Genomic DNA, 25,390 nt, shown 5'->3' with positions numbered 1-25,390 from the left:
AGGAGAGATTCAAACGAGAGGACATGATTTGAGAGTTAGGGGGCAGAAGTTTAAGGGAAACACGAGGGGGTATTTCTTTATTCAGAGAGTGATAGCTGTGTGGAATGAGCTTCCTGTAGAAGTAGTAGAGGCCAGTTCAGTTGTGTCATTTAAGGTAAAATTGGATAGGTATATGGACAGGAAAGGAGTGGAGGGTTATGGGCTGAGTGCGGGTAGGTGGGACTAGGTGAGATTAAGAGTTCGGCACGGACTAGGAGGGCCGAGATGGCCTGTTTCCGTGCTGTGATTGTTATATGGTTAATAAGTACAAACTGATTTTCGTCGAGAGTCCTTCTAGAAGATGAATCTCGAGTTTGTATATGATACACGTAATTTGATAATAAATTTGAACTGTGAACTTTAACCATTTAAACCTGGGTACTGGACTGTAACACTTTGACTCAGGGGAGACGGAGGTGTCCCTGGTAACATTTAGCGCAGTGGTCAATGTAACGTCGTTACAGCACTGGTGACCCGAGTTCAATCCCGTTGCTCTCTGTAACGAGTTTACGTGTTCTCCCCATGATCACGTGGGAGCTCTGGTCTCCTCCCACATTCCAAAGACAAATGGGTTGGTAGGTTCGTTGGTCACATGGGTGTAATTGGACAGTGTGAGTTTGTTGGGACAGACGGGCAAGTTACCGTGCTGTGTCTCTCAATAAGACAAACAGGAGCTTGTAGAAAAGAGTTGCTATGGCCTGTCCCCATGCGTGCGACCCCACGACTCGACAACAGTCACAATTACACCTCAACAACAACAGCTCTCAGACCACAACTTGGGGGGAGGGAGGGAAAGAGAGAAAAGTAGAGGGCTGACGAGACAAGGTCAAAGAGGAATACTTCACACAGAAACATTTGGCACCAGAGCATCGCAGCCAAGCAAAGCAAGGTATTGCACCGTATGGTGCACGTATGTATAATATAGCTAGGGCGCCTAAGACATTTACACAGTACTCTATTTGTCAGCATGGAGCGGAGAATGGGTTTGTAAACCTGTCAGGAGCAAAGGATGTTAGAAATGGTGAGAGTGGGAAGGGTGTGGGACAGGTGACAGAGAGGAAGTGACGGGCAGGGGTGGGACGGCTGCAGACGCACCCTGTCCTGACACGCCAGGCAAGGAAGGTCATTTAATTCCAAATGGCTTATAGATCATTACAGAATATCTCTCCAATGCTTCCACTCCCTTCCCTCTCTCTTCTCCTTTTCCCAACCATGATTCCCCTCTCCCTGCCTCCTTTCCACTCTCAGTCCACAACAGAGACCCATATCAGAATCGGGTTTATCATCATCACTCACATAGGTCATAAAATTAGTTTCTTTTTGTGGCAGCAGTACAGTGTAATACATAAAATTGCAACAGTACTGTGCAAAGGTCTTGCAGCTACATACAGGTGCCTAGGATGTGTGCTCAGTACTGTACACAAGGGCTCAGCAGAGGATCAGGATTAGGAAGTGCAGAGTGCTTTTACACCTGTGGTGTATTTGCATCATCAACTATGTGGTCAATGAAACTGTTTCTGCCTTGTAGAATCAGGAACTGCTTTAATACCTCTGATATGTGTCATGGCTTTGTGGCAGCTGTAATGTGCAAAGACATAAAAAATATTAAAAGTTATTTTAAAATCAAGTAGCGTGAAAGAAAAATTGTGAGGTAGTTTTCATGGATTCATGGAGTGTGGCGGGGGAAAGAGGCTGTTCCTAAAATACTGGAGTGTGGGTCTTCACCTCCTATACCTCCGTTTTGATGGTAATGAGCAAAGGGCATGTCCTGGTTAGTGAGGGTCCTTAATGATAATGCCTGTTTGACAGAAGGATTTGTGGGGGTTAGAGGTCAAGCTAGACTCTAGCCACCTTCTCCATGCTCAAAGACCAGCTGAGTTAAAATGGGACAAAGGACAGCCAGAGTCCAGGCCTTCATTGAAGTCTGGCGATGTGAACATGGGACAAGGGACATCTAGAGTCCAGGCCATTGCTCTGTATTTGAAGGCCAGAGGCATGGATGGGTGACAAAGGACATCTGCGGATGTTGGGCTGCTCCCGGTCAGTGCATCCTGGGATCAACTGCCCGTGCGAGCAGGAGGCACAAGGGGGCACAAGGGCTGGTGAATCAGCAACTCATTATCGACTAGTCTGGGGATCAGTACCGAAGATCATATCACATAGGTCAGGAAGTATGGAAGTCGAAGCCTGAAAGACTGTCTGTGTCCGTGTGTGTATGTGTTTAAAAGGGGCTTGTTTTGCTGTTGTGGTTTTGTTGCTTGTGGTGTTCGGTGTTGATCTGCCAAGCACTGTGGCCATGCTATGCTGACACCAGAGTGTGTGACAACACTTGTGCACTGCCCCCAGCACACCTTTAGGTTTTGTTCATTGCTAATACAAACGACACATTTCACTGCACGTTAACATGTGGTAAGTAAACCTGAATCTGAAGTGTAGGCAGGGATTAACTGCTCAGTGTTGGATTAGTGTCCCAGTTCAGGAGCAGAAGAAATTCCAAACTGCTTTCTTTTACTTTTAGAAATATTTCTTCCCATTCTAGAAAAGTAACACTGCAGGCTTGGTTCTGTTATGTAATTGTTCCGCATAATTTATCACCACCTTTACAGTATGTTTCTGGATCATGTACAAGAACTATTTTTTCCAAAGCAAAAATTGACATTTACCCTCATCCAAAAAACTGGTGAAGTTTGTTTTTGGTAGAAATCTTAATTTTGTGTTTACAACTTGCCTGTCACTCAAACACGACCTTTATCGAGCTGAGTATCCATTTTAACGTCTTCAGGTGTTGGAATGCTGATTGATCAGTGTTCAGAGTAATGTTTCAGATCAATGCCATTCCAACAAAAGCCTTACCAGTGTATCCTGGCAACACATTTCTGTTTTGATAAGCTGTATTATGCTAAATTAAAACCATACAGTATTGTGCTAAAGCCTTAGCACCGTATATATAGTTAGGGTGCTTAAGACTTTTGCACAGTACGGTACGTGTCAACATGGACCAGAAAGCGAGCTTGTCCGTCTGGTGGGGGCAAAGGATGTTGGGAATGCTGAGGGTGGAGTGTTGCCTGAGGGGTGGCAGAGAAGGAGTGCCAGGAGCGTGGGGAGGGGATGGGGTGGTGGGTGTGCAGAGACACCAGGCAAGGTCATTTGATACCAAGAAGAAGAATGCCCTTAACTCCTGGTGGAGTCATGACAAGCTTTTTTCACCGACCTTTTTGGTTATTGCTCATCATGTGGAATAGTGAGGTGGTGTTCTTGGACCATTCAAAAAGCTAACGGCCGATCATTGAAACAGACAGTTTGACCCACTGCTATGAGACCACCTGATGGCACCCATCTATGTTAACCCCACCCCCACACACTCACATGGCCAAAGCCTTCTCCCTCTCGGTGATTCAATACCAATGGTGCTCTGAGACTGTCCACAACTGTGTCCTCACCGCTGTCTCAGACAGTGCATTCCACATACTCGTCACTCCCTGGGTAGGAAAAGAATCGCTTTCATATCCCCTCTAAGTCTCCTATTCCTTTCTCTAATTTCATATCCTAGATTTCCAGCAGACCATCTATCCACAGCCCTCATTATTTAAGTTCCTCAATCACGTCCTCTCCTAACTTCCTCCACTCCACAGAAAACACCTCACTATTCCTCTTCTGCACTTCCTATTGAATTTTTTACTGTAAATTATAGTGTTATTTTATGTAATACAATCTACTGCTACTGGGGGAAGCCACAGAGATTGTGTCTCTGGCACTGGGTCTGGCTCAGAAGAGAAAGGGGGAAGAGGTGGAGTGGAGTAGGTGGTAGTGGATTCCATAGTTCAAGGAGCAGACAGGAGATTCCGTGGAGGCGAAAGAGACACCCGGATGGAATGAAACCTCCCAGGTACCAGGATGTCTCAGATCAGCTCCAGAGCATTCTTAAAGGGGAGGGTGAGCAGCCAGAATTTGTGGTCTATATTGGTACCCACGGCAGAGATGGGAAAAGAGAGGAGATCCTTTCTGTAACTTCAAAACATTGAGCTAATTCAAGGAAGACACACGGATCCGAAAATGCATGTCTGACGTGTCTTTAAGTGAGACACGCACGTTTCATATGGTAGCATGAAAACATATGCAATTAACATATTTTACATATAACCCATAAAGAATTAATTAAATGATTAAATTATATATATTAAATAATTATATCTATTTATATATGTGTATATCTATGTGTGTGTGTGTGTATATATATATATATATATATATATATATATATATATATATATATATATATATATATATATATATATATATAGATAGATAGATAGGGCTTGATTAAACATTCTCAATCATTTAATTAATTCATTACAGGTTATATGTGAAAATATGTTTTATATATATAAGATTACTCAAATATTATTGAAATATTAAATACTCAACCATCCTGAAGAGAAAATATAAGGAATAAGATAGAAAGCTGACGAGGATTGCTGTCTGTGCCATGTGCCAGTGAAGGTAAGAATGGGATGATTTGGCAGCTGAATGTGCAGATGAAATATTGGGGCAGGGTTTCAGATTTCTGGATTATTGCGATCTCTTCTGGGGAAGGTATGACCTGTTCAAAAAGTACGGGTTGTATCTGAACTCAAAATGGACCAATATCTTTGTAGGCAGGTTTTCTAGAACTGCTGGGAAGGATTTAAATTAATTTGGAAGGGAGATGGGAACCAGAGTGAAAGGGGTGAGGATGAGGCAGTTGGTATACAAGTAGATGCAGTGTATAGTGAGACTGTATAGACCTCCAGACAGTTGGCAGAACGTGGGATACAAATTACAATGGGAGATGAGAAAGGCATGTAAAAAGGGCAAAGCGACATTAGTCATTGGCGGATTTCAACATGCAGGTGGATTGGGTAAATCAGGTTGATGGTGGATTCAAAGAGGGGGAATTTGTAGAATACCTGTGAGATGGCTTTCTAGAGTCGTTTGTGGTTGAACCCACTAAGGGAAAGGGAAATCTGGATTGACTGTTGTGTAATAAATTGGATTTGATTTGGGAGCTTAAGGTAAAGGAAACCTTAGGAGACAGTGATCATAATATGATAGAGTTTGCCTTGCAGTTTGAGAAGAAGAAGATAAAGTCAGATGTACTAGTATTACTGTGGAGTAAAGGGAGTTATAGAGGCATCAGAGAGGAGCTGGCCAAAGTTGATTGGAGGAGGACACTAGCAGGGATGATGGCAGAACAGAAATGACTAGAATTTCTGGGAGCAATTTTGAAGGTGCAACATAGATAAATCTCAAAGACGATGAAGTATTTGAAAGGTAGGATGTCACAACAATGGCTGACAAGAGAAGTCAAAGACAGCATAAAAGCAAAAGAGAGGGCATATGATAGAGCAAAATTTAGTGGGAAGTTAGAGGAATGGCAAACTTTTAAAAACTAACAGAAGGCAACTAAAAAAGCCATAAGGAGAGAAAAGATGAAATATGAAGGTAAGCAACCGATAATATAAAAGAGGTTTCCAAAAAGTTTTCTTCAAATATATTAAGGATGAGGTCTCAAGGTACTTGGAGGCATATGATAAAATAAGCTGTAGTTGGCATGGCTTCCTCTAGAGAAAATCTTGCCTGACAGATCTGTTGAGATTCCTTGAAGAAATAACAAGCAGAATAAACAAAGGAGAATCGGTTGATGTTGTGTACTTGGATTTTCAGAAGGCCTTTGACAAGTTGCAATACATGAGGCTGGCTTAACAAGCTATGAGCCCATGGTGTTACAGGAAAGATTCTAGCATGGATAAAGCAGTGGCTGATTGGCAGAAGGCAAAGAGTGGGAATAAAGGGAACTGTTTTTGGCTGGCTGCCAGTGACGAGTGATGTTCTACAGGAATTGTGTTGGAACTGATTAGTTTTTTACATTGTATGCTAGTGATTTGGTTGATGGAGTTGATGGCTTTCTTGCAAAGTTTGCAGATAATATGAAGAAAGGTGGAGGGGCAGGTAGTTTTGAGGAAGTAGAGAGGCTACAGGAGGACTTAAACAGATAAGAACAATGGACAAAGAAATGGCAGATGGAATACAGTGTCACGAGGTGTTCAGTAATGCACTCAGGAAGAAGTAAAAGGGTTGACTATTTTCTAAATGGAGAGAAAATACAAAAAAACTGAAGCACAAAGGGACTTGGGAGTCCTTGTACAGGATTCCCTTAATTTGCAGGTTAAGTCTGTAGTGAGGAAGGCAAATGCACTGTTAGCATTCATTTCAAGAAGTGAGGCCTCACTTGGAGTGATGTGAGCAATTTTGGGCCATTTATCTTAGAAAGGATGTGCTGAAACTGGAGAGGGTTCAAAGGTGGTTCACCAAATTTATATGGCCTGTCATATGAAGAGCATTTGATGGCTCTGGGCTTGTATTCACTAGAATTCAGAAGAATGGGGGGTGATCTAATTGAAACCTATCGAATGGAGAAAGGCCTTGACAGAGTGGATGTGGAGAGGATGTTTCCTATGGTGAGAGAGTTTAAAACCAGAGTACATAGCCTCAGAATAGAGGGTTATTCTTTTATAATGATGATGAGGAGGAATGACTTTAGCCAGAGAGTGGTGAATCTGTGGAACTGTTTGCCACAGACCACTGTGGAGGCCAAGTATGTATGTATATTTAAGGTAGAGGCTGATAGATTCTTGATTGGCCAGGGCATGACGGATACAGGGAGAAGGCAAGAGATTGTGGCTGAGAGGAAAATTGGATCAGCCATGATGAAATGGCAGAGCAGACAAGATGGGTCAAATGTCCTAATTCTGCTTCTATATCTTACGATTTCATATAAAGACTAAAAGAGAGACAAGGGTGGATATTGGGTCACTAGAAAACAATGCTGAAGAGGTTGTAGTGGTGGATGAACTTTTAAGTATTTTGTGTCAGTTTTCATTGTGGAAGACACTAGCAGTATGCCAGAAATTTGAGAGTGACAGGGCACTGAGGTGAGTGTAACTGCTATTACTGAGGAGAAGGCGCTTGGGAAGCCGAAAGGTCTGAAGGACCAGATGGACTATACCCCAGGGTTCTGAAAGAGGTAGTTGAAGAAATTGTGGAGACATTAGTATGATCTTTCAATAATCACAAGATTCTGGAAAGGTTCCAGGCAACTAGGAAATTGCAAATGTCACTCCACTCTTTAAGAAGGGAGGTGAAAGAAAGGAAGTTGAGCCAGTTAGCCTGACTTCAGTGGTTGGGAGATATTGGAGTCCATTATTTAGGATGAGTTTTTCTGGCATTTGGAGGTACATGGTAAATTAGGCCAAGATCAGCATGTTTTCCTTAAAGGAAAATCTTGTCCGGCAAATGTGCTGGAATTTTTTGATGAAGTAACAGGCAGGATAGACAAAGGAAGGTCAATGGATGTTGTGTACTTGGATATTCAGAAGCCCTTTGGTACGGTGCCACACAGTTAGCTGCTTAACAAGATAAGAGCCTATGGGTGTTCCACTAGGGTCGATGTTGGGACTGCATCTTTTCACGTTATACATTAACGATTTGGATGACAGAAAGATGACTTGGTTGCCACGTTTGCAGACGTTGTGAAGGTAATGTAGAGGGGCAGATAATGCTGAGAAAAAAAGAGAGTCTGCAGAAGGACTTGGACAGATTGGGAGAATGGGCAAAGAAGTGACAGATGGAATACAGTGTATGGAAGTATATGGTGCAGTATGGCAAAAAGAATAAAAGCAAAGACTGTTTTCTGAGTGGGGAGAAAATTCAAAATTCAGAGGTTGCAAAGGGACTTGGGAGTCCTTGTGCAGGATTCTCGAAATGTTAACTTGCAGGTTGATTTGGTGGTTTGCAAGGCGATGTTACCAATCATTTTGAATGAACTTGAATACAAAAGCAATAGTGATGTAATGGTGAGGCTTTATAAGGCATTGATCACACTGCATTTAAGCAGTTTTGTGCCCCTTATTTCAGTAAAGATGTGCTGGCATTGGAGGGGGTCCAGAGGAGGTTCATGAGAATTATTCTGGGAATGAAAGGGTTAATGTACGAGGAGCATTTTATGGCTCTGGGCCTAAACTTGCTGAAGTTTAGAAGAATGGGCGGGGGATCTCATTGAAACCTATCGAATATTGAAAGGCCTAGATAGAATGGATGTGGAGATGATGTTTCCTACAATGAGGGAGTCCAGGACCGAAAGGCACAACCTCAGAGTAGAGGGACGTCCATTTAGAACAGAGATGAGAAGGAATTTCTTTAGCCAGGTTGTGGTCAGTCTGTCTAATTCATTGCCGCAGATGACTGTGGTGGCCAAGGCATTGGGTATATTTAAAGCAGAGGTTCTAGACTCAACGGATTGAATGGCCTAACTCTGGGTTTTATTTGTTCGCGCACCTGCACCTGATGAGGATCCCAAAACAAATCCAAACTGAGTTATACCTCTGCCTTTGCAGTGTTCCCAGTTACTATGCAGAAAAGGGGATCAAATTATCATAGGTGTAACAGTCGTCTTCGTGGCAGTGTGTCAGGTTGGCACAGACTGAGATTGATCCCATACTTCCCATGCATTCTTCAAGGCTTTCCTTACCTGCTGATCCACTCCTACCGATTAGAGGTTTCCATAAGACCATAAGTCATAGGAGCAGACGTAGGCTATTCAGCCCATCGAGACTGTTCCATCATGGTTGATCCCGGATCTCACTCAACCCCGTACATCTGATTTCTCGCCATATCCTTTGATGCCCTGACCAACCAGGAAATTATCAACTTCCACCTTAAATATACCCATGGACTTGGCCTCCACCATAGTCCGTGGCAGAGCATTTCACGGATTTACTTCTCTCTGTCTAAAAATATTCCTCCTTACCTTTGTTCTAAAGTGCCGCCCCTCAATTTTGAGGCTGTGCCCTCTAGTTCTGGATAACCCCACCATTGGAAACATCCGCACCACATCCACCCTATCTAGTCCTTTCAACATTCAGTAGGTTTCACTGAAGTCCCCCTGTATCCTTCTAAATTTCAGTGAGTACAGGCCCAAAGCTGCCAAACTCTCCTCATATGTTAACCTCTTCATTTCCAGAATCATCCTCGTGATCCTCCTCTGGACTGTCTCCAGTGACAACATATTCTTTCTGAGATATGGGGCCCAAAACAGTTGACAATACTCCATTTCTGGCCTGACTAATGTCTTGTAAAGACTCAGCATTATCTCCTTGCTGCTATATTTCATTCTCCTTGAAATAAATGCCAACATTGCATTTGCCTTCTTTACCACAGACTCAACCTGTAACTTACCTTCTGGGAGTCTTGCATGAAGACTCCCAAGTTCCTGTGCACTTCTGATGTTTGAACTTTCTCCCCATTTAGATAATAGCACTATTGTTCCTTTTATCAAAATGTATTATCGTACATTACCCAACAATGTATTCCATTTGCCACCTTTTTGCGCATTCTTCCAATTTGTCTTATTCCTGCTCCAATTGCATTGTTTCCTCACTACTAGCTACCCCTCCATCTATCTTCATGTCATCCACAAACTTTGCTACCAAGCCATCAATTCCATTATCTAAATCACTGACAAACAATGTGAAAAGTAGCGGTTCCAAAACTGACCCCTGAGGAACATAACTAGTCACTGACAGCCAACCAGAAAACCCTCTTTTTATTCCCACTCACTGCCTCCTGCCTATCTGCTATCTTTCCTGTAACGCCATAGGATTTTATCATGTTAAGCAGCCCCATATGTGGCACCTTATCAAACGCCTTCTGAAAATCCAAGCAAGTGACATCCACTGCCTCTCTTTTGTCTACCTGCTTGTTACTTCCTCGAAGAACCCTAACAGATTTATCTGACAAGATCTCCCTTCCTCCCTTCTTAAAGAGCGGGGCGGCATTTGCAATCTTCCATTCCTCCGGGACCATGCCAGAATCGAGAGATTCTTGAAAGATCATGACCAATGTATCCATTATCTCTTCAGGAACATCTCTCAGGACTCTGGGATGTAGTCCATCTGGTCCAGATGACTTATCCAACTTAAGACCTTTGAATTTGCCTAGCACTTTTTCATTGGTAGTAGCAATGGCACTCATTCCTCCTCCCTGATACTCACCGACCTCTGGCACACTGCTAGAGTCTTCTACAGTGAAGACAGGTGCAAAGTACCCATTAAATTCATCTGCCACTTCTTTGTACCTTATAACTACCTCACTAGCATCATTTATTAGTGTTCCAATATCAAATCTCACCTCCCTTTTACTTTTTATATAACTGAAAAAGCTTCTGGTATCCTGCTTTATATTATTAGCTAGCCTGCCGCATTATATTACATCTTTTCTCTTCTTAGAGCTTTTTTTAGTTCCCTTTTGTTGGATTTTAAAAGTTTCACAATCATCCAACTGCCCACTCACTTTTGCTACCTTATTTGCCCTTTCCTCGTCTCACCCCTCTTCCTCTTGTTATGCTCCTGTTTGCAGTGATAGGCTCTGGTTGTGTGTGCGCACGTGCGTTTGCGCGTGTGCAGTGGGGGTTATCTGCATTTGCGAAAATCTAGCATACTTGTCAGAATGTAGGAAACACGAACAGGAGCAGAGCAAGCCCTGCGGCCTACTGAACTGCTCAACCCTTCGATATAACACATACATAATGCTGCAGGAACTCAACAGGTTACTTAGCTTCTATGGATGGGAGTACACTCCACCATTAACATCGCATGCCCACAGTTTATTAACCCTTAACATGTGGGAGGAAGCTGGAGCTCCGGAGAAAACCCACGCGGTCAAGGGGAGAACGTACAAATTCCTCACAGACAGAGGCGGGAATTGAACCCGAGTGTCTGGCATGCACTACCGTGCTGAGTGTTGTCCTGAGCTTGCTCTTGGGTGTATTGAGAGACATGGCAGAGCCTGATCAAATTATTAAAGCTAAACTGGCTTGATAGCGAAAGGCAAAGGAAAGGATTAATGAAAAAAACAAAACCGAAAAGAACATGGGAGAAGGGTTGTGAGGAGAGGCGGGAACGGAGGAGATTAAGAAGGGTCATGAGTTAGGAAGGGTAGGTAATGGAGAACTGTTTCTATGTTGTGTTTCTAACCCTGTATCTAAGAAGCTTGGGGTTACATCTCTACCAAAGGGGGTGTAAGGTGCTCCTCTCCTCTAGCCTGCAGGTCACCCTTGGGCAAGATGTATCACTTGCTTAGACCCCCCCCACCCCCATTCAGGGTCAGGTGAAGCTACGGGAGCAGGTGGCGGATGGTCGTATGAGCAGCTGGTGCACATCACAAGTCCTGGTTATGCGACCACTGACGCCAGGCAGACAATCTCCGAAGAGTGTTGATAATAATTGGGGTCACCTGCCTTGTAAAGTCACTGCCCAGAAGAAGGCAATGGCAAACCACTTCTGAAGAGAAAATTGCCAGGGACAATTATGGTCATGGAAAGACCATGATTCCCCCCCCACCCCCCCACCCCACGTCATACAACACAGTCACATAACGACGACGATGATCTAAGAAGGAAATAGTAAATACAGGAGATTCTGCAGTTGCTGGAAATCCAGAGCAATGCACACAAAATACTGGAGGAACTCAGCAGATCAGACAGCATCTATTCTCTTCATAGTACAAAGGTGGAATAAAGCTCAGGTTGTAGATTAAACAAAAGCTGGTTCTGAGTTTGTGAGAACAAAACTGAGGAAAAGAATATGGTTAACAGTATTGGCAAATGATGCGGAACATTCAAAACAGTGTTCAAGAGGGATCTGGGGGGAATAATGCTGCTTGAACTGAGCATTTTCGTGTGTGTGTGTCTTGCTCTGTATCTCAGAAGCTCGTCTAGGAAGGATTGTGGCTCGTACTAGTAATGTATGAATCACACTGGTAATGAAAGTGAATATGTGGAAATATTTAGACAAATATTGTAATACATTTTGATATTAATGGGTGAGAAGTATGAAGGTGGAATAAAGCTCAGATTGTAGATTAAACAAAAGCTGGTTCTGAGGAAGAGAATGTGGATAACAGTATTGGCAAACGATGTGGAACAGTGATGCAGAACATTCAAAACAGTGTTCAAGAGGGAATATTCTGGTACAAAAATCAAATTAGATACAAATGGGACAACGCAGATGAATGAGACTCGGGGAAATTGAGGGCAACGATATGGGCATGGGGAATTGTAGAGAGCATGACAAGGAAAACACAAATACCTTAGAGTGGTCTGAAGCTAATTTGAAAAGCCTAGAACAATTACATAATTAACTCATCAAAGAGCTTGAGGAAAATTGGAAAAAATGGTGTGGATTTTCCTAGATCAGGCTTGCTACAAGCTTTTCCCGTGTGTCTCTACTCACCCGGGCCAAATTCAGAGGGTTGACCTCGCTGAAGGGCCACTGTTTCATTTGGCTGTATTCATGTATGGTTGAATGATAATTAAACTTGAATTTGCTTCGAGTTGAATTTGAACTTTTGTACAGAGGTCATGGTGACATCTGCAGAGACCAGGTTCCCAGAATTTATAACCTATTAAATAATTGTAAAAGTAAATAGTTAATGTAAAACAAATTGAAATGTTGGGATAATTAAATGCATTCAAGTAACTTGCAGAGTAAATTTGCCCCTTCTTGCTTCCTAATCTGCAGCCTGGGAGTCCTCACTGAAGTCAGCGGATTAAGACCTTATTCACAAAGGCAGAAAGGCAAAAATTTGGTAACTCCAGGCCAATTAGCCTCACATCTGTGGTTGGGAAATGCTGGAATTAATTATACCATTAGACATAGGAGCAGAATTAGGCCATTCGGCTCATCGAGTTTGTGCCACCATTCCATCATGGCTGATTTATTATCCCTGGCAATTCCATTCTCTTGCCTTCTCCCCGTAACCTTTAACATCCTGACTAGTCAATAATCTATCAACCTTCGCTTTAAATATACCCGATGATTTGACCTTCGCAGGTCAATTCCACAAATTCACTGCCCTCTGGCTAAAGAAATTCCTCCTCATCTCTATTCTAAAGGAGTGTCCCTCTAGTCTGAGGCTGTGCCCTCTGGTCCCAGACTTCTCCCACTATAGGAAACATCCTCTCCACATCCACTCCATCTACGCCTTTCAATATTTGATAGATTTCAATGAGATACCTCCTCATTCTTCTAAACTCTGGTAAGTACAGGCCCAGAGCTATCAAATGCACCACATACATAAGATGTAGGAACAGAGTTGGGCTATTTTCCCCATTGAGTCTTCTCCACCATTTCACCATGGCTGATCCATTTTCCTCTCAGCCTCAATCTCCTGCCTCCTCCCCAAATCCCTTCATGCCCTGACCAATCAAGAATCTATCGACTTTACCCTTAAATATTTGTAAAGACCTGACCTCTACAGCTGCCTGTGGCAACAAATTCCACAGATTCACCACTCTCTAGCTAAAGAAATTCCTCCTCATCTCCATTATTAAAGGACATCCTTCTGAGGCTGTGTCCTCTGGTCATAGACTGCCCCATAGCCACTCATCGCGACCTTTCAGCATTCAATAGCCTTCAATTAGGTCATCCCTCACTCTTATGAATTCTACTGAATATAGGTCCAGAGCCATCAGATGCTCTTCATATGACAAGCCATTCAATCCTAGAATTATTTTCGTGAACCTCCTTTGAAACCCCTCCAGTTTCAGCACATCCTTTCCTAGATAGGGGCCCCAAACTGCTCTCGGTACACCCGCTACCGAGGCCTCGCTACTGCTTTCATATTCTAGTCCTCTTGAAATGAATGCTAACATCACATTTGCCTTCCGCCCCGCAGACTGAACCTGCAAATTAGCCTTCAGGGAATCCTGCATAAGGACTCCCAAGTCTCTTTGTGCCTCAGATTTTTAAATTTTCTCTCCATTTAGAAAATTGTCAACACTTTCATATCTTCAACAAAAGTGCGTGACTGTACACTTCCCAACACCATATTTCACCTGCCACTTTCTTGCCCATTCTCATAATCTGTGTAATCTGTAGCCCATCTACTTCCCATTCTCATAATCTGTAGCCCATCTACTTCCTCAAAATACCTTCCCCTCCACCCGTTTTCATATCATACGCAAACTTTGCAACAAAGCAATCAATTCTATCATCCAAGTTATTGACTTATTACGCAAAAAGAATCAGACCCCTGTGGAACACCACTAGTCATCAGCAGCCAATTCCCACTCTCTGCCTCCTGCCAATCAGCCAAGCCTCTATCCATGCTAGAATTTTTCTTGAAATGCCATGGGCTCGTAGCTTGTTAAGCAGCCTCATGTCTGGTACCTTGTCAAAGGCCTTTTAAAAATCCAATACACAACATCCACAGATTCTCCTTTGTCTATCCTGCTTGTTATTTCATCAAAGAATTCCAACAAATTTGTCAGGCAAGATTTTCCCTTGAGGAAACTGGGCTGACTATGGCCTATTTTATCATGTGCCCCGGAACCACATCCTTAACAATCAATTCTAACATCTTCACAATGTCTCGGGTCAGACTAACTGGCCTAAAATTTCCTTCCTTCTGCCTCTCTCCCTTCTTGAAGGATGGAGTGAGCATTTGCAATTTTCCAGTCTTCCAGAACCATTTCATTAAATATTATTAAGGAACTAATTATTAAGCAAACAATAGCAGCAAATGTGGGAATTTGCCATCCAGTTTAGTAGAGCAAGACCTACAGTGGTCGTAGAGCAAGACCTACAGTGGTCGTAGAGCAAGACCTACAGTGGTCGGAGGAGCAAGACCTACAGTGGTCGTAGAGCAAGACCTACAGTGGTCGTAGAGCAAGACCTACAGTGGTCGGAGGAGCCCGAGTATTTGGTCTTCAAGGTGTCAAGTGACAAGATAAGAGTCCGTTGTGTGGAGATAATGCACGGGGATGGATAGATAATTGGTGTACTTTAGGAAGCAGTCTGTAGAGAGATAAGGGGTGAATTTTACCTGTGATCAGAGAGGTACCACATCTTCGGTAGATATCGTTAAGAGCACCAAATTTCTTGGTGTTCACCTGGCGGAGAATCTCACCTGGTCCCTCAACACCATAGCTCCATAGCAAAGAAAGCCCAGCAGTGTCTCTACTTTCTGCGAAGGCTGAGGAAAGTCCATCTCCCACCCCCCTCATCCTCATCACATTTTACAGGGGTTGTACTGAGAGCATCCTGAGCAGCTGCATCACTGCCTGGTTCAGAAATTGCACCAACTCGGATCGCAAGACCCTGCAGCAGATAGCGAGGTCAGTTGAGAAGATCATCGAGGTCTCTCTTCCCGCCATTACAGACATTTACACTACATGCTGCATCCACAAAGCAAACAGCATTATGAAGGACACCACACACCCCTCATACAAACTCTTCTCCCTCCTGCCGTCTGGGAAAAGGCACCGAAGCATTTGGGCTCTCATGACCAGACTATGTAACAGTTTCTTCCCCCAAGCTATCAGACTCCTCAATACCCAGAGCCTGGACTGACACCAACGTACTGCCCTCTACTGAGCCTATTGTCTTGTTTATTATTTATTGTCATGCCTGCACTGTTTTGTGCACTTTATGCAGTCCTGGGTAGGTCTGTAGTCTAGTGTAGTTTTTTTTTCTGTGTTATTTTTACGTAGTTCAGTGTAGTTTTTGTGCTGTTTCATGTAACACCATTGTCCTGAAAAACATTGTCTCATTTTTACTGTGTACTGTACCAGCAGTTATGGTTGAAATGACAATAAAAAGTGACTTGTCTTGAAGAACAGAGTTGGTGGGTCAGCAGTGGAATGGGTGAGCAGCTTCAAGTTCTTTGGTGTCAAAATCTCTGACAACCAGCATATTGATGCAGTTATGGAGAAAACATGTCTGTGGATATATTTAATGAAGTTTGTGGAGATTTGATATGTCACCAACGACTAGCAAAGTTCTACAAAGATACTGTAGGGAGCATTCTGACTGGTTGCATCACCTTCTGGTGTGGAGAAGCCACTGTACAGGATCAGAACAGGCTGCAGAGGGTTGTAAATGAGGTTTTTAGTGAAGAGTCACAGCCTGAAATGTCAGCTGTTTGTTCTTCTCCATAGATGCTGCCTGACATGCTGAGTTCCTCTAGCATTTTGTGTGTGTTGCTGAGGATTGTAAGCTCAGCTGGCTCCGTCATGGGCACTAGCTTCTCTGCCATCAAGGACATCGTCAAAAGGTGATGCCTCAATGAGTTGGTATCCAGGACATGTCCTCATCTCATTACTACCCACAGGGTTGAAGACAGAAACCCAACAGAAAGGGAATATCAGACCATGAATACTTAGTGATTTATAAGACTTTGAGAGTCACAGGGTACAGAGATAATATTTTTTCCCGTGGTTGAAAGGTCTAATAACGGAGGGCATGCATTTATAGTGAACGGGGATAGTTTCAGAGGAGCTCTGAAGTGGGAAGTGTTTTTTACACAGTGTGGTGGGAGCCTGGAGTACAACAATACATTAGAAACTTTTAAAGATGTTTAGATAGATAGATGAATGTGAGGAAAATGGAAGGGTATGGACATTGTATAGGTAAAGGGGATTAGTTTAGTTGGCCATTGATGATGAATTTCATTGGATCACCTCAACATTGCAGGTCAGAGGGTCTGCGCTTGTCCTGTACTGTTCCATGTTCTATAGTTTTGCACTACTTTTATAGTTCTTATTGTAATTTATAGCAATTTTTATACCTTGTACTGTGCTGCTGCTGCAAAACAACACATTTCTTGGCATATGTTAGTGATAACAAACCTGATTCTGATATATATATATATATATATATTAGTTACTTGGAGGAAGAAAGTACTGAAGCCAAGGTTGAGGTCGTGTGGAAGATACTGTTTTCGGAGAGATATTGGTACGGTAATTGAGTGGGAAGACAGTTGGCAAATGAAGTGTAATGTGGGAAAATGTGAAGTTATTCATCTTGGAAGGAAGAACAGAAGTATTTTTAAGACTTCTTAACATGCTGCCGCCACCCATCAGGTCATAAGATGGAGGAACAGAATTAGGCCACTTGGCCCATCAAGTTTGCTCTGCCATTTTATCATGACTGATCCATTCTCCCTCTCAGCCCCAATCTCCTGTCTTCTTCCCGTACCCCTTCATGCCCTGTCTAATCAAAAATCTATCAAACTTATCTTTAAATATACGTAAAGATTTGGCCTCCACAGCTACCTGTGGCAACGAATTCCATGGGTTCACCACTCTCTTGCTAAAGAAATTCCACCTCATCTCCATTCTAAAAGGACATCCCACTGTTCTGAGGCTCTGTCCACTGGTCTTGGACTCTCCTCACCATAGGAAACATCGTCTCCACATCCACTCCATCGAGGCCTTTCAAAATTTGTTAGGGTTCAATGAGGCCACCCCACATTCTTCTGAATTCCAGAGAACAGAACCATCAAACACTCTTCATATGACAAGCCTTTCAATCACAGAGTCATTTTCATGAACTTCCTTTGAACCCTCTCCAGTGTCAGCACATCCTGTCTACAATAAGGGGCCTGCACACGTGTACACCCTGTCTCCCCACTCCCCAACTCATAGACACATTCTCATCCTGCACTGGTCACTTTTCATCTTTTATTGCAGCTGGGACTCCTTGTTTTTTAATAATGGTGCCAGTAATATTATACTGTCATACGTAATCTCACACCTCACACTTTATGTCAACCTGTCAGTCTTCAGGCCATGCCACTCAGGGACTTGTGCTAATATTGTGATTCTATGTGCTGGAAAGTAATTACAGTGCATTTGGTTAATTGGGACACATCGGGACGAATACATTTTGGCCCAATTAAGCAGCTGACTGGAGTTTCATGGAAATATTTAAAAAGGTATTAAAAAAAAAGACAAACTAAGTAACAAATTATGTAATTAAATGAAATAAAAAATAAATTAGAACTCTACCAAAGGTACTACAGTACTATAAAACTGTGTTTTAGTTCCTAATAGTTATCAACAGAGGAATTCATCTAGAGTAAGCAATGAAAAAGTCAGCATGGATACCTAGTACAGATAATGGGCTACTGATATGGTACAACGCTATTGACGACTATAGTCTTCAATTTCATTGCAACATTCAAGATTATTGTCGATACCTTCAAATTTTTTGTAGTTCCTAACTTGCTGAAGCAGTGAAATAGTTTCATTTTCACTCCCAGCCGTTTCCAGCATCGCCAAGCTTAAATGGTTGAAACCACAGTGAGCAAAACAGTTCAGAATTGTCTCGCTGCTTATTTCTCACCAACTATCAGTGACAAAAGTCACTGCATTTTGAACACAAGCTCATGCAACAGTTGCTATTTAAATACTGTCCGCTTTAAGCACCGTTAACGGCCACTCGAGTGTGTGCAACTGACGCTAGTAAGAACCAGTTCAGCAACAGTCACCTACCCCAATTAAGTGACAGAATGTCCCAAGTAAGCAAAGGGAATCCCAGCAATTTTCTCTATTAGTTTTTGTTCTTCAAGAGTTATCCCAAATAAGCGGCTGCCCTAATTAACCAGTGGCCCAATTAACTGGAATCCACTGTGTATGTTCTGTGTTTTGCACCTCGGTCCCAGAGGAACAGTGTCTCCTTTCACTATATACATGCGTATGGCTAAATGCCGATGAAATTTAACTTGAAATTGAACTTGAAGTTCAAGGTAAATTTGTTATCAAAGTACATTTAAGTCACCAAATACAACCCTGAGATTCATTTTCTTGCACGAATGCTCAGTAAATCCAATAAGCATGATAGAATCAATGAAAGACCGCACCAACAGGGCGCACTACGAGTGTGCAAATGACAGCAAATTGTGCAAATACAAAAAGAAAGGAAGAAAAAAATAAATAATTACAATAAATAAATAAGCAACAAGTATTGAGAATGTAAGATGAAGATTCCTTGAAAGTGAGTCAGTAGAATGGGGGAACATTTCAGTGATGGGGCAAGTGAAGTTATCTCCTCTGGTTCAAGAGCTTGATGATTGAGGGGTAATAACTGTTCCTAAATCTGGTGGTGTGAGTCCTGATGCTCTTGTACCACCTTGCTGATGGCAGCAGTGAGAAGAGAGCATAGCCTGATTGGTTGGGGTGGTGGGGGGGGGGGGGAAGCCCCTGGTGATGGATGCTGCTTTCCTCTGACAGCATTCCGTTACGATGTGCTCAGTGGTGGGGAGGGTTTTACCTGTGATGGACTGGGCCGTACCCACTGTCTTTAGAAGAATTTTCCCGTTCAAGGGTATTGGTGTTTCCATACCGGGCTGTGATGCAGCCAGTCAATATGCTTTGCACCACACCACTGTAGATAGTTGTCAAAGTATTAAGTGACATACCAAACCTTTGCAACTTCTAAGGAAGTATAGGGAAACTGCAAAAGGCTGCAACACGGAGACATTTGGGAATGCTTGATATGCAAAAAGAAAGGAACCTGTCAAGGCAATAATACACAGAGATTCGCTGGATGTTGGAGATCTTGAACAACGAATACAAAAAGTCAGCATCTCAGCAGGTCATGGTGGGCCAATAGGACTAGGCAGAATAATGGCTTAGCATGGGATGGATGGGCTGAAGGGCCAGCTTCATTGCTGTATCCCTCTGTGGCTCCATGATATCCCCAGCACCCCGTCACTGACTAGCACTTCACCTGCTCCGCTGTAACTCATTAGAACTGGTGTCTAACATTCTGTGTGTGTGAGGACGTCAAATCAACTTGCAGTAGTCAGGCACTGGGTGCAGTCGTATAATTTAATTGCTAAAACCGTGTGTGCTCCCCCATCCAATGCACATCTTTTTATTATTCAAATGTAATTAATATCCTTTCTCAGACAGTAATTATCTGTCTAGATATTTAACTGGTGAATATTACAGGTCACTTTTCGTGTGCATTAACAAGGTATGATTGATGTCTCACAGTATAATATCTGTTGTGGCAAACAGCAGATTTCTGTTGATGGACCCAAGTATGCATAATTTCATGTCACGAAGGCTCAGAAGGAAAAGTACAGCCTCAAAATAGTTTTGCAGTCGGTGGATATAGAGTCATATAGTGATAGAGTGCAGAACCAGGCCCTTCAGCCCATCTAGTCTGTCCAAACTATTATTCTGCCTAGCCCCATTGACCTGAACCATAGCTCTCCATACCCCTCCCATCCTTGTACCTATCCAAACTTCTCTTCAATGTTGAAATCAAACTCATCCATTGCTTCTGCTGCCACACTCACCACCCTCTGAGAGAAGAAATTCTCCCTCGTGTTCTCCTTAAACATTTCACCTTTCACCCGTAACCCATGACCTGTAGTTCTACTCTCACCCTATCTCAATGGAAATAGTCTGCTTGTATTTACCCTATCTATACCCCTCATTATTGTGTTTACTTCTATCAAATATCCCCTCATTCCCCTGTACTTCAGGGAATAAAGTCCTAACCTATCTAGCCTTTCCCTATAACTCAGGTCCTCAAGTTCTGGAAAGGTCTATAGATTTCCTCTACATTCTTTCAATCTCATTGATATCTTTCATGTAGGCAGGTGAATAGAACTGTGCACAATATTCCAAATTTGGTCTCATCAGATTCTTATACAATTCAACATAACGTACCAACTCCTGTACTGAGTACTCTGCTTATCAAGGCCAGTATGCTGAAAGCTTTCTTCAACAACCCTGTCTACATGCGATGTCAGCACAATTCTAGAAATGGCTGCTCTCCTAATTTCCTCAAGTTACTTCGATCCCGCTGTTGCCTGTAAGGAGTTTGCACATTCTCCCAGTGACTACGTGGGTTTCCTCTGGGTGCTCCTGTTTCCTCCCACAGTCCAAAGACGTACCGGTTGGTAGGTTAGTTGCTCATTGTAAATTGTCATGTGATTAGGTGAGGATTGAACTGGAGGATTGCTGGGCAGCACGGAAGGGCCTACTCCATGCTGTATCTCAATAAATAAATAAATTTACATTGCATACAACAGGAAATGCAGTGCCATAAGATCCAATTTCTAGGCATTTAACTGACAGTTATTGATAATGATGATTGTCCTGTGTAATGATAAAGATTAAAGATAAAAATTGGCTGCATTTGTCACATGAACATTGAAACACAATGAAGTGCATCATTTGCATTGAAGACCGATGCATTCCGAGGTTGAGCTGGGGACACCGTGCTTCCAGTGCCAATATAGCATACCCATAACTCAAGGACCCTAACTAACCCGATACAACCTTGCAATGTGCTTGGAAACCAGAGCGCCTGCAGCAAAACCCACACGATCACGTGGAGAAAGTACAAACTCCTTACAGACAGCGGTGGGAATTGAATCCTGATTTCTGGTGCTGACCAGTGGTTATATAAACCAGTTAGATTTCACCAACAACAGCAGAGGTGGTCACTACTTCCATTACAATTTTGTCAGTATGCATCAGAGCAAAAATTCATTTGTGACATTGTACTGGCTTTGACTGTTCTTTAATGTCCATTCCCATCTTCTCCTGCCTTTCTCAATTCATTATCAAAGTACATATATGTCACCATATACAACCCTGAGATTCATTTTCTTGCAGGCATTCACAGTAGAACAAAGAAATACCATAGAATCAATTGACATCAATGGATCTGGGGTTGAGAGGGTGAACAGCTTACTTAGCATACACATCACTGATGGTCTGTACATATCAGCTGTGTGGTGAAAAAGGCACAACAGCACCTCTTTCATTTCAGACAGCTGGGGAAGTTTCGTATGGGCCCTCAAATCTAAGAACTTTTTGCAGGGGCACAACTGAGAGCATCCTGACTGGCTGCATCATCCACTGGTATGGGAACTGTACCTCTCTTAATCGCAGGACTCTGCAGAGAGTGGTGTGGACAGCCCAGCACATCTGTAGATGTGAACTTCCCACTGTTAAGGACATTTACAAAGACAAGTGTGTAAAAAGGGCCCGAAGGATCATTGGGAACCCAAGTCACCCCAACCACAAACTGTTACAGCTGCTACCGTCTGGGAAACGGTACCTACAGCATAAAAGCCAGGACCAACAGGCTCCGGGACAGCTTCTTCCACCGGGCCATCAGACAGATTAATTCATGTTGATACAACTGTATTTCTGTGCTATATTGACTATCCTGTTGTACATACTATTTATTATAAATTACTATACATTGCACATTTAGATGGAGACGTAATGTAAAGATTTTTACTCCTCATGTATATGAAGGATGTAAGTAATAAAGTCAATTCAATTCATAAACTACAAACGATGACTGACAAGCAAGCTGTGTGCGAAAGAAGACAGTCTATACAAATACAAAGAAATATTGAGAATATGAGCTGTGTAGAGTTGATTTCATTTAAGAGAAGTGTGAATAGGTACATGGATAGAGGGGTTTGGAGGGTAGTAGTTTGGGTGCAGGTTGATGGGACGGGGCAGTATAATAGTTTGGGACAGACTAGATGGGCCAAAGGATCTATTGCTATGCTATAGAAATAGATCTATGAAAGTGAGTCCATGGATTGTGTTTAGTGATCAGTTCAGCGTTGAGGTGAGTGAAGTTATCTGCGCTGGTTCAGGAGCCTGATGGTGGAAGGGTAATAATGGTTCCTGAACCTGGTGGTGTGGGATCTAAGGCTCCTGTACTTGCTATCAGACAGAGAGCCTGGCCTGGATGGCGGGGTTCCTTGACGCTGCTCTCTTGTGGCTCTGCTCACCGTTGTTCTCAGTGGTCTTATTTTACGGGCCCGGTGCTGCTGCTTGTTTTAACGTTCTGTAACAAACTACTTTCACTTTTGTTTTCAGGTGAAGTCGCTGACACTCTTTGTCACTCACTACCCCCCTGTGTGCGAACTGGAGAAACTCTACCCGCAGAACATCAGAAATTACCACATGGCGTTCCTTCTCAATCAGGACGATGAACAAAATGGTATGGAGCGATGTCTGAGAATGTGCACCAGAAATTTAATTGTAATTTTAACTCAGAGACAGTATAGGGTGGGATGTCGGAGGTAAATTTCCTTTAAGCAGAGAGTAGTGAGTGCATGGAGTGTGCTGCTGGGGTGTGGTGATAGAGGTAAATACATTATTAATATTTACTATCTTTCCTTTTGGTTAGTCCTGACGAAGGGTCTCGGCCCGAAACGTCAACATCGCTTCTCCCTACAGATGCCGCCTAGCCTGCTGTGTTCTACCAGCATTTTGTATGTGTTGTTGAGGGATATTTATAAGATTCTTAAGCACATAGAGAAACGAAGGACTATGTAGGAGGAAAGGGTTAGATTTCTCGTAGAGAAAGTTAAAAGGCTAGCACAACATCGTGGGCCAAAGGGCCTGTAATAGACCGTAAGACATGGAAACAGAATTAGGCTGTTCAGCTCTTCAAGTCTGCTCCACAATTCCATCATGGCTGATTTATTAACCCCCTCAACCCCATTTCTATGCCTTCTCCCCGTAATTTTTGATGTCCTGACTAATCACGAACCTATCAACCTCTGCTTTCTAAGTAATGCTTTTGTCATACTGCACACAGGCATGTAGCTGTGTAATCTAACTTTTGAACCTTCTGAAGGCTCAAGAGACTGGAACCACAAATAATCAAACACCTTTATACAGCTTCTTGAATGCGGTACAACATCTAAAACTCTTTGCTTGTAATGAAGAGATCCCCACAAAAAGGTAGATGTCTGAAGATGGGATCTTTGGTTTTTAAGTATTTTTTTGGGGAGGATTTTGCCCAAATAGATCTGCACTTTGGATTTTTAAAGTTAGATATGTGTAAGGGTTTGGATCTTCCTGAACCCCCACCCAGTACCCAACATTGTCATCACTTAGCTTTTCAGAAGCAAGTATGAGCAATTCTTATGAAGGGTCATTTTTATTTAAATAAAGATAAAGACAAAAATTAGTTTTATTTGTCACGTGCATCAAAACATACAATGAAATGCATTGTTTGCATTAACAACCAACATTAAGGATGTACTGGGGGCAGCCTGCGAGTGTTACCACGCTTCTGATGCTAACGTAGCATGTCCACAACCCACTGGCCCCAACACACATTTGAAATACGGGAGGAAGTCGGAGCACTGGAAGGAAACTCACGTGGTCACAGAGGCAAGTTAAGGGTGTCACAGTAGTGTGGTGTTTAGTGTTACGGCAGCAGCCATTGGAATATTGAGGGTTCAACTCCTGTCGGTGTCTGTAAGTTGTTTGTTCTTCCTCCCATGATTGCGTGGGTTTTCTCTGAGTGCTCTGGTTTCCTTGTACGAGCCAAGGGTTAATAAATTGTGGGCACCCGACTTTAGCGACAGGAGGGTGGTGAATCTTGCGGTCTTCCCCCGGCACAATCCTCAGAATGTGTTGGTCATTGACGCAAATGATGGATTTCACCGTAAGCGTCGATGTACATGTGACAAATGAAAGCTAATCTTCAAACCCTACTATGGCCAATTAAACTGTCCACCCAGGAGTGTCATTTCTGTAGCACCTGCTCAGTTGGTATCAGTTATTTTGACACTCAGACTTTTTGATGTCAGTGGCTGGTGGTATTTATTCAACATTTCAAGGGAAGAAGTGGATCTGATATTGCACAGAGGAATTTCTGATAGAGGAGAACTCAATGCACTGTCCATTGCTTGTGTTTCTCTTTAAACAGTCGATGTTTCAGGCTGAGAAGGCTGGGGGAGGGTCAATACGGCACCTCCTCGTGAGTGATGGGAGGAGGTAGTGAGGAGAGGGCTTGTCCTGGTTGGTGAGTGTCCTTAATGATGGATGCATCTTTCAAGAGAGCATCCTGAATGCAGGTGGGTTGGGGGGGGGTTAGGGTGGAATATAACATTGCAGTTCGTGCAAATACCTAAAAAAAAACATAACTGCATTGCTTTAACTTAAAGTGGGTAAGACACAACAGGTCTCCGAAGAAAGAGCAAAGAAATCTCTTTCATTGTGTTGTCTTGCCTGGTGCGGTGTTTTAAATCTGCAGTTCAGATAATACCTAATCCCCACGCACCCAGTGAGGAAAGCAGAGCATGGTGGAGAGCACCTTTTTGACTAGGGAATGCCCAATTTAAGGACGATGGTAGCTGTCCAGTGGGAACCAAGAATCTCTCCCACTGTCAGAAGCAGCCCATGGCTCGACATCAATTGAGTGCAGTTGATTATCTTCCCCTTCGGTTGTCCATCGAAATCCGATGATGATGTCCACTCCTTTAACGGTGAGATCTTCGATGACTACACAGTTCATTATAACAAGTAGCTCACAAACACAAGAAAATCTACAGATGCTGGAAATCCAATGCAATACACACAAAATGCTGGAAGGAGCACAGCAGGTCGGGCAGCGTCCTGTGGAATAAAAGTGAACAGTCAACATCTCAGCCCGAAGTGTCAACTATTTATTCTTTTCCCTAGATG

General features: G+C 42.9%; 1 protein-coding gene across 1 annotated transcript in view; it reads left to right on the top strand.

Annotated features, from left to right (window-relative positions):
• The window catches only part of msh3 (mutS homolog 3 (E. coli)), a 258,875-nt gene that overhangs the window by 207,850 nt on the left and 25,635 nt on the right, over positions 1-25,390 (top strand). Inside the window, exon 22 of the mRNA XM_059969397.1 lies at positions 22,784-22,907. Within this exon, the coding sequence (XP_059825380.1) occupies positions 22,784-22,907 (124 nt within the window). The remainder of the gene's footprint in view (positions 1-22,783; positions 22,908-25,390) is intronic.

The sequence above is a fragment of the Hypanus sabinus genome, chromosome 5 (assembly GCF_030144855.1).
Source record: "Hypanus sabinus isolate sHypSab1 chromosome 5, sHypSab1.hap1, whole genome shotgun sequence".
NCBI classification, from domain to species: domain Eukaryota; kingdom Metazoa; phylum Chordata; class Chondrichthyes; order Myliobatiformes; family Dasyatidae; genus Hypanus; species Hypanus sabinus.
Note: the sequence above shows the minus strand (reverse complement) of the source record. Positions and strands in the feature narration are given on the sequence as shown.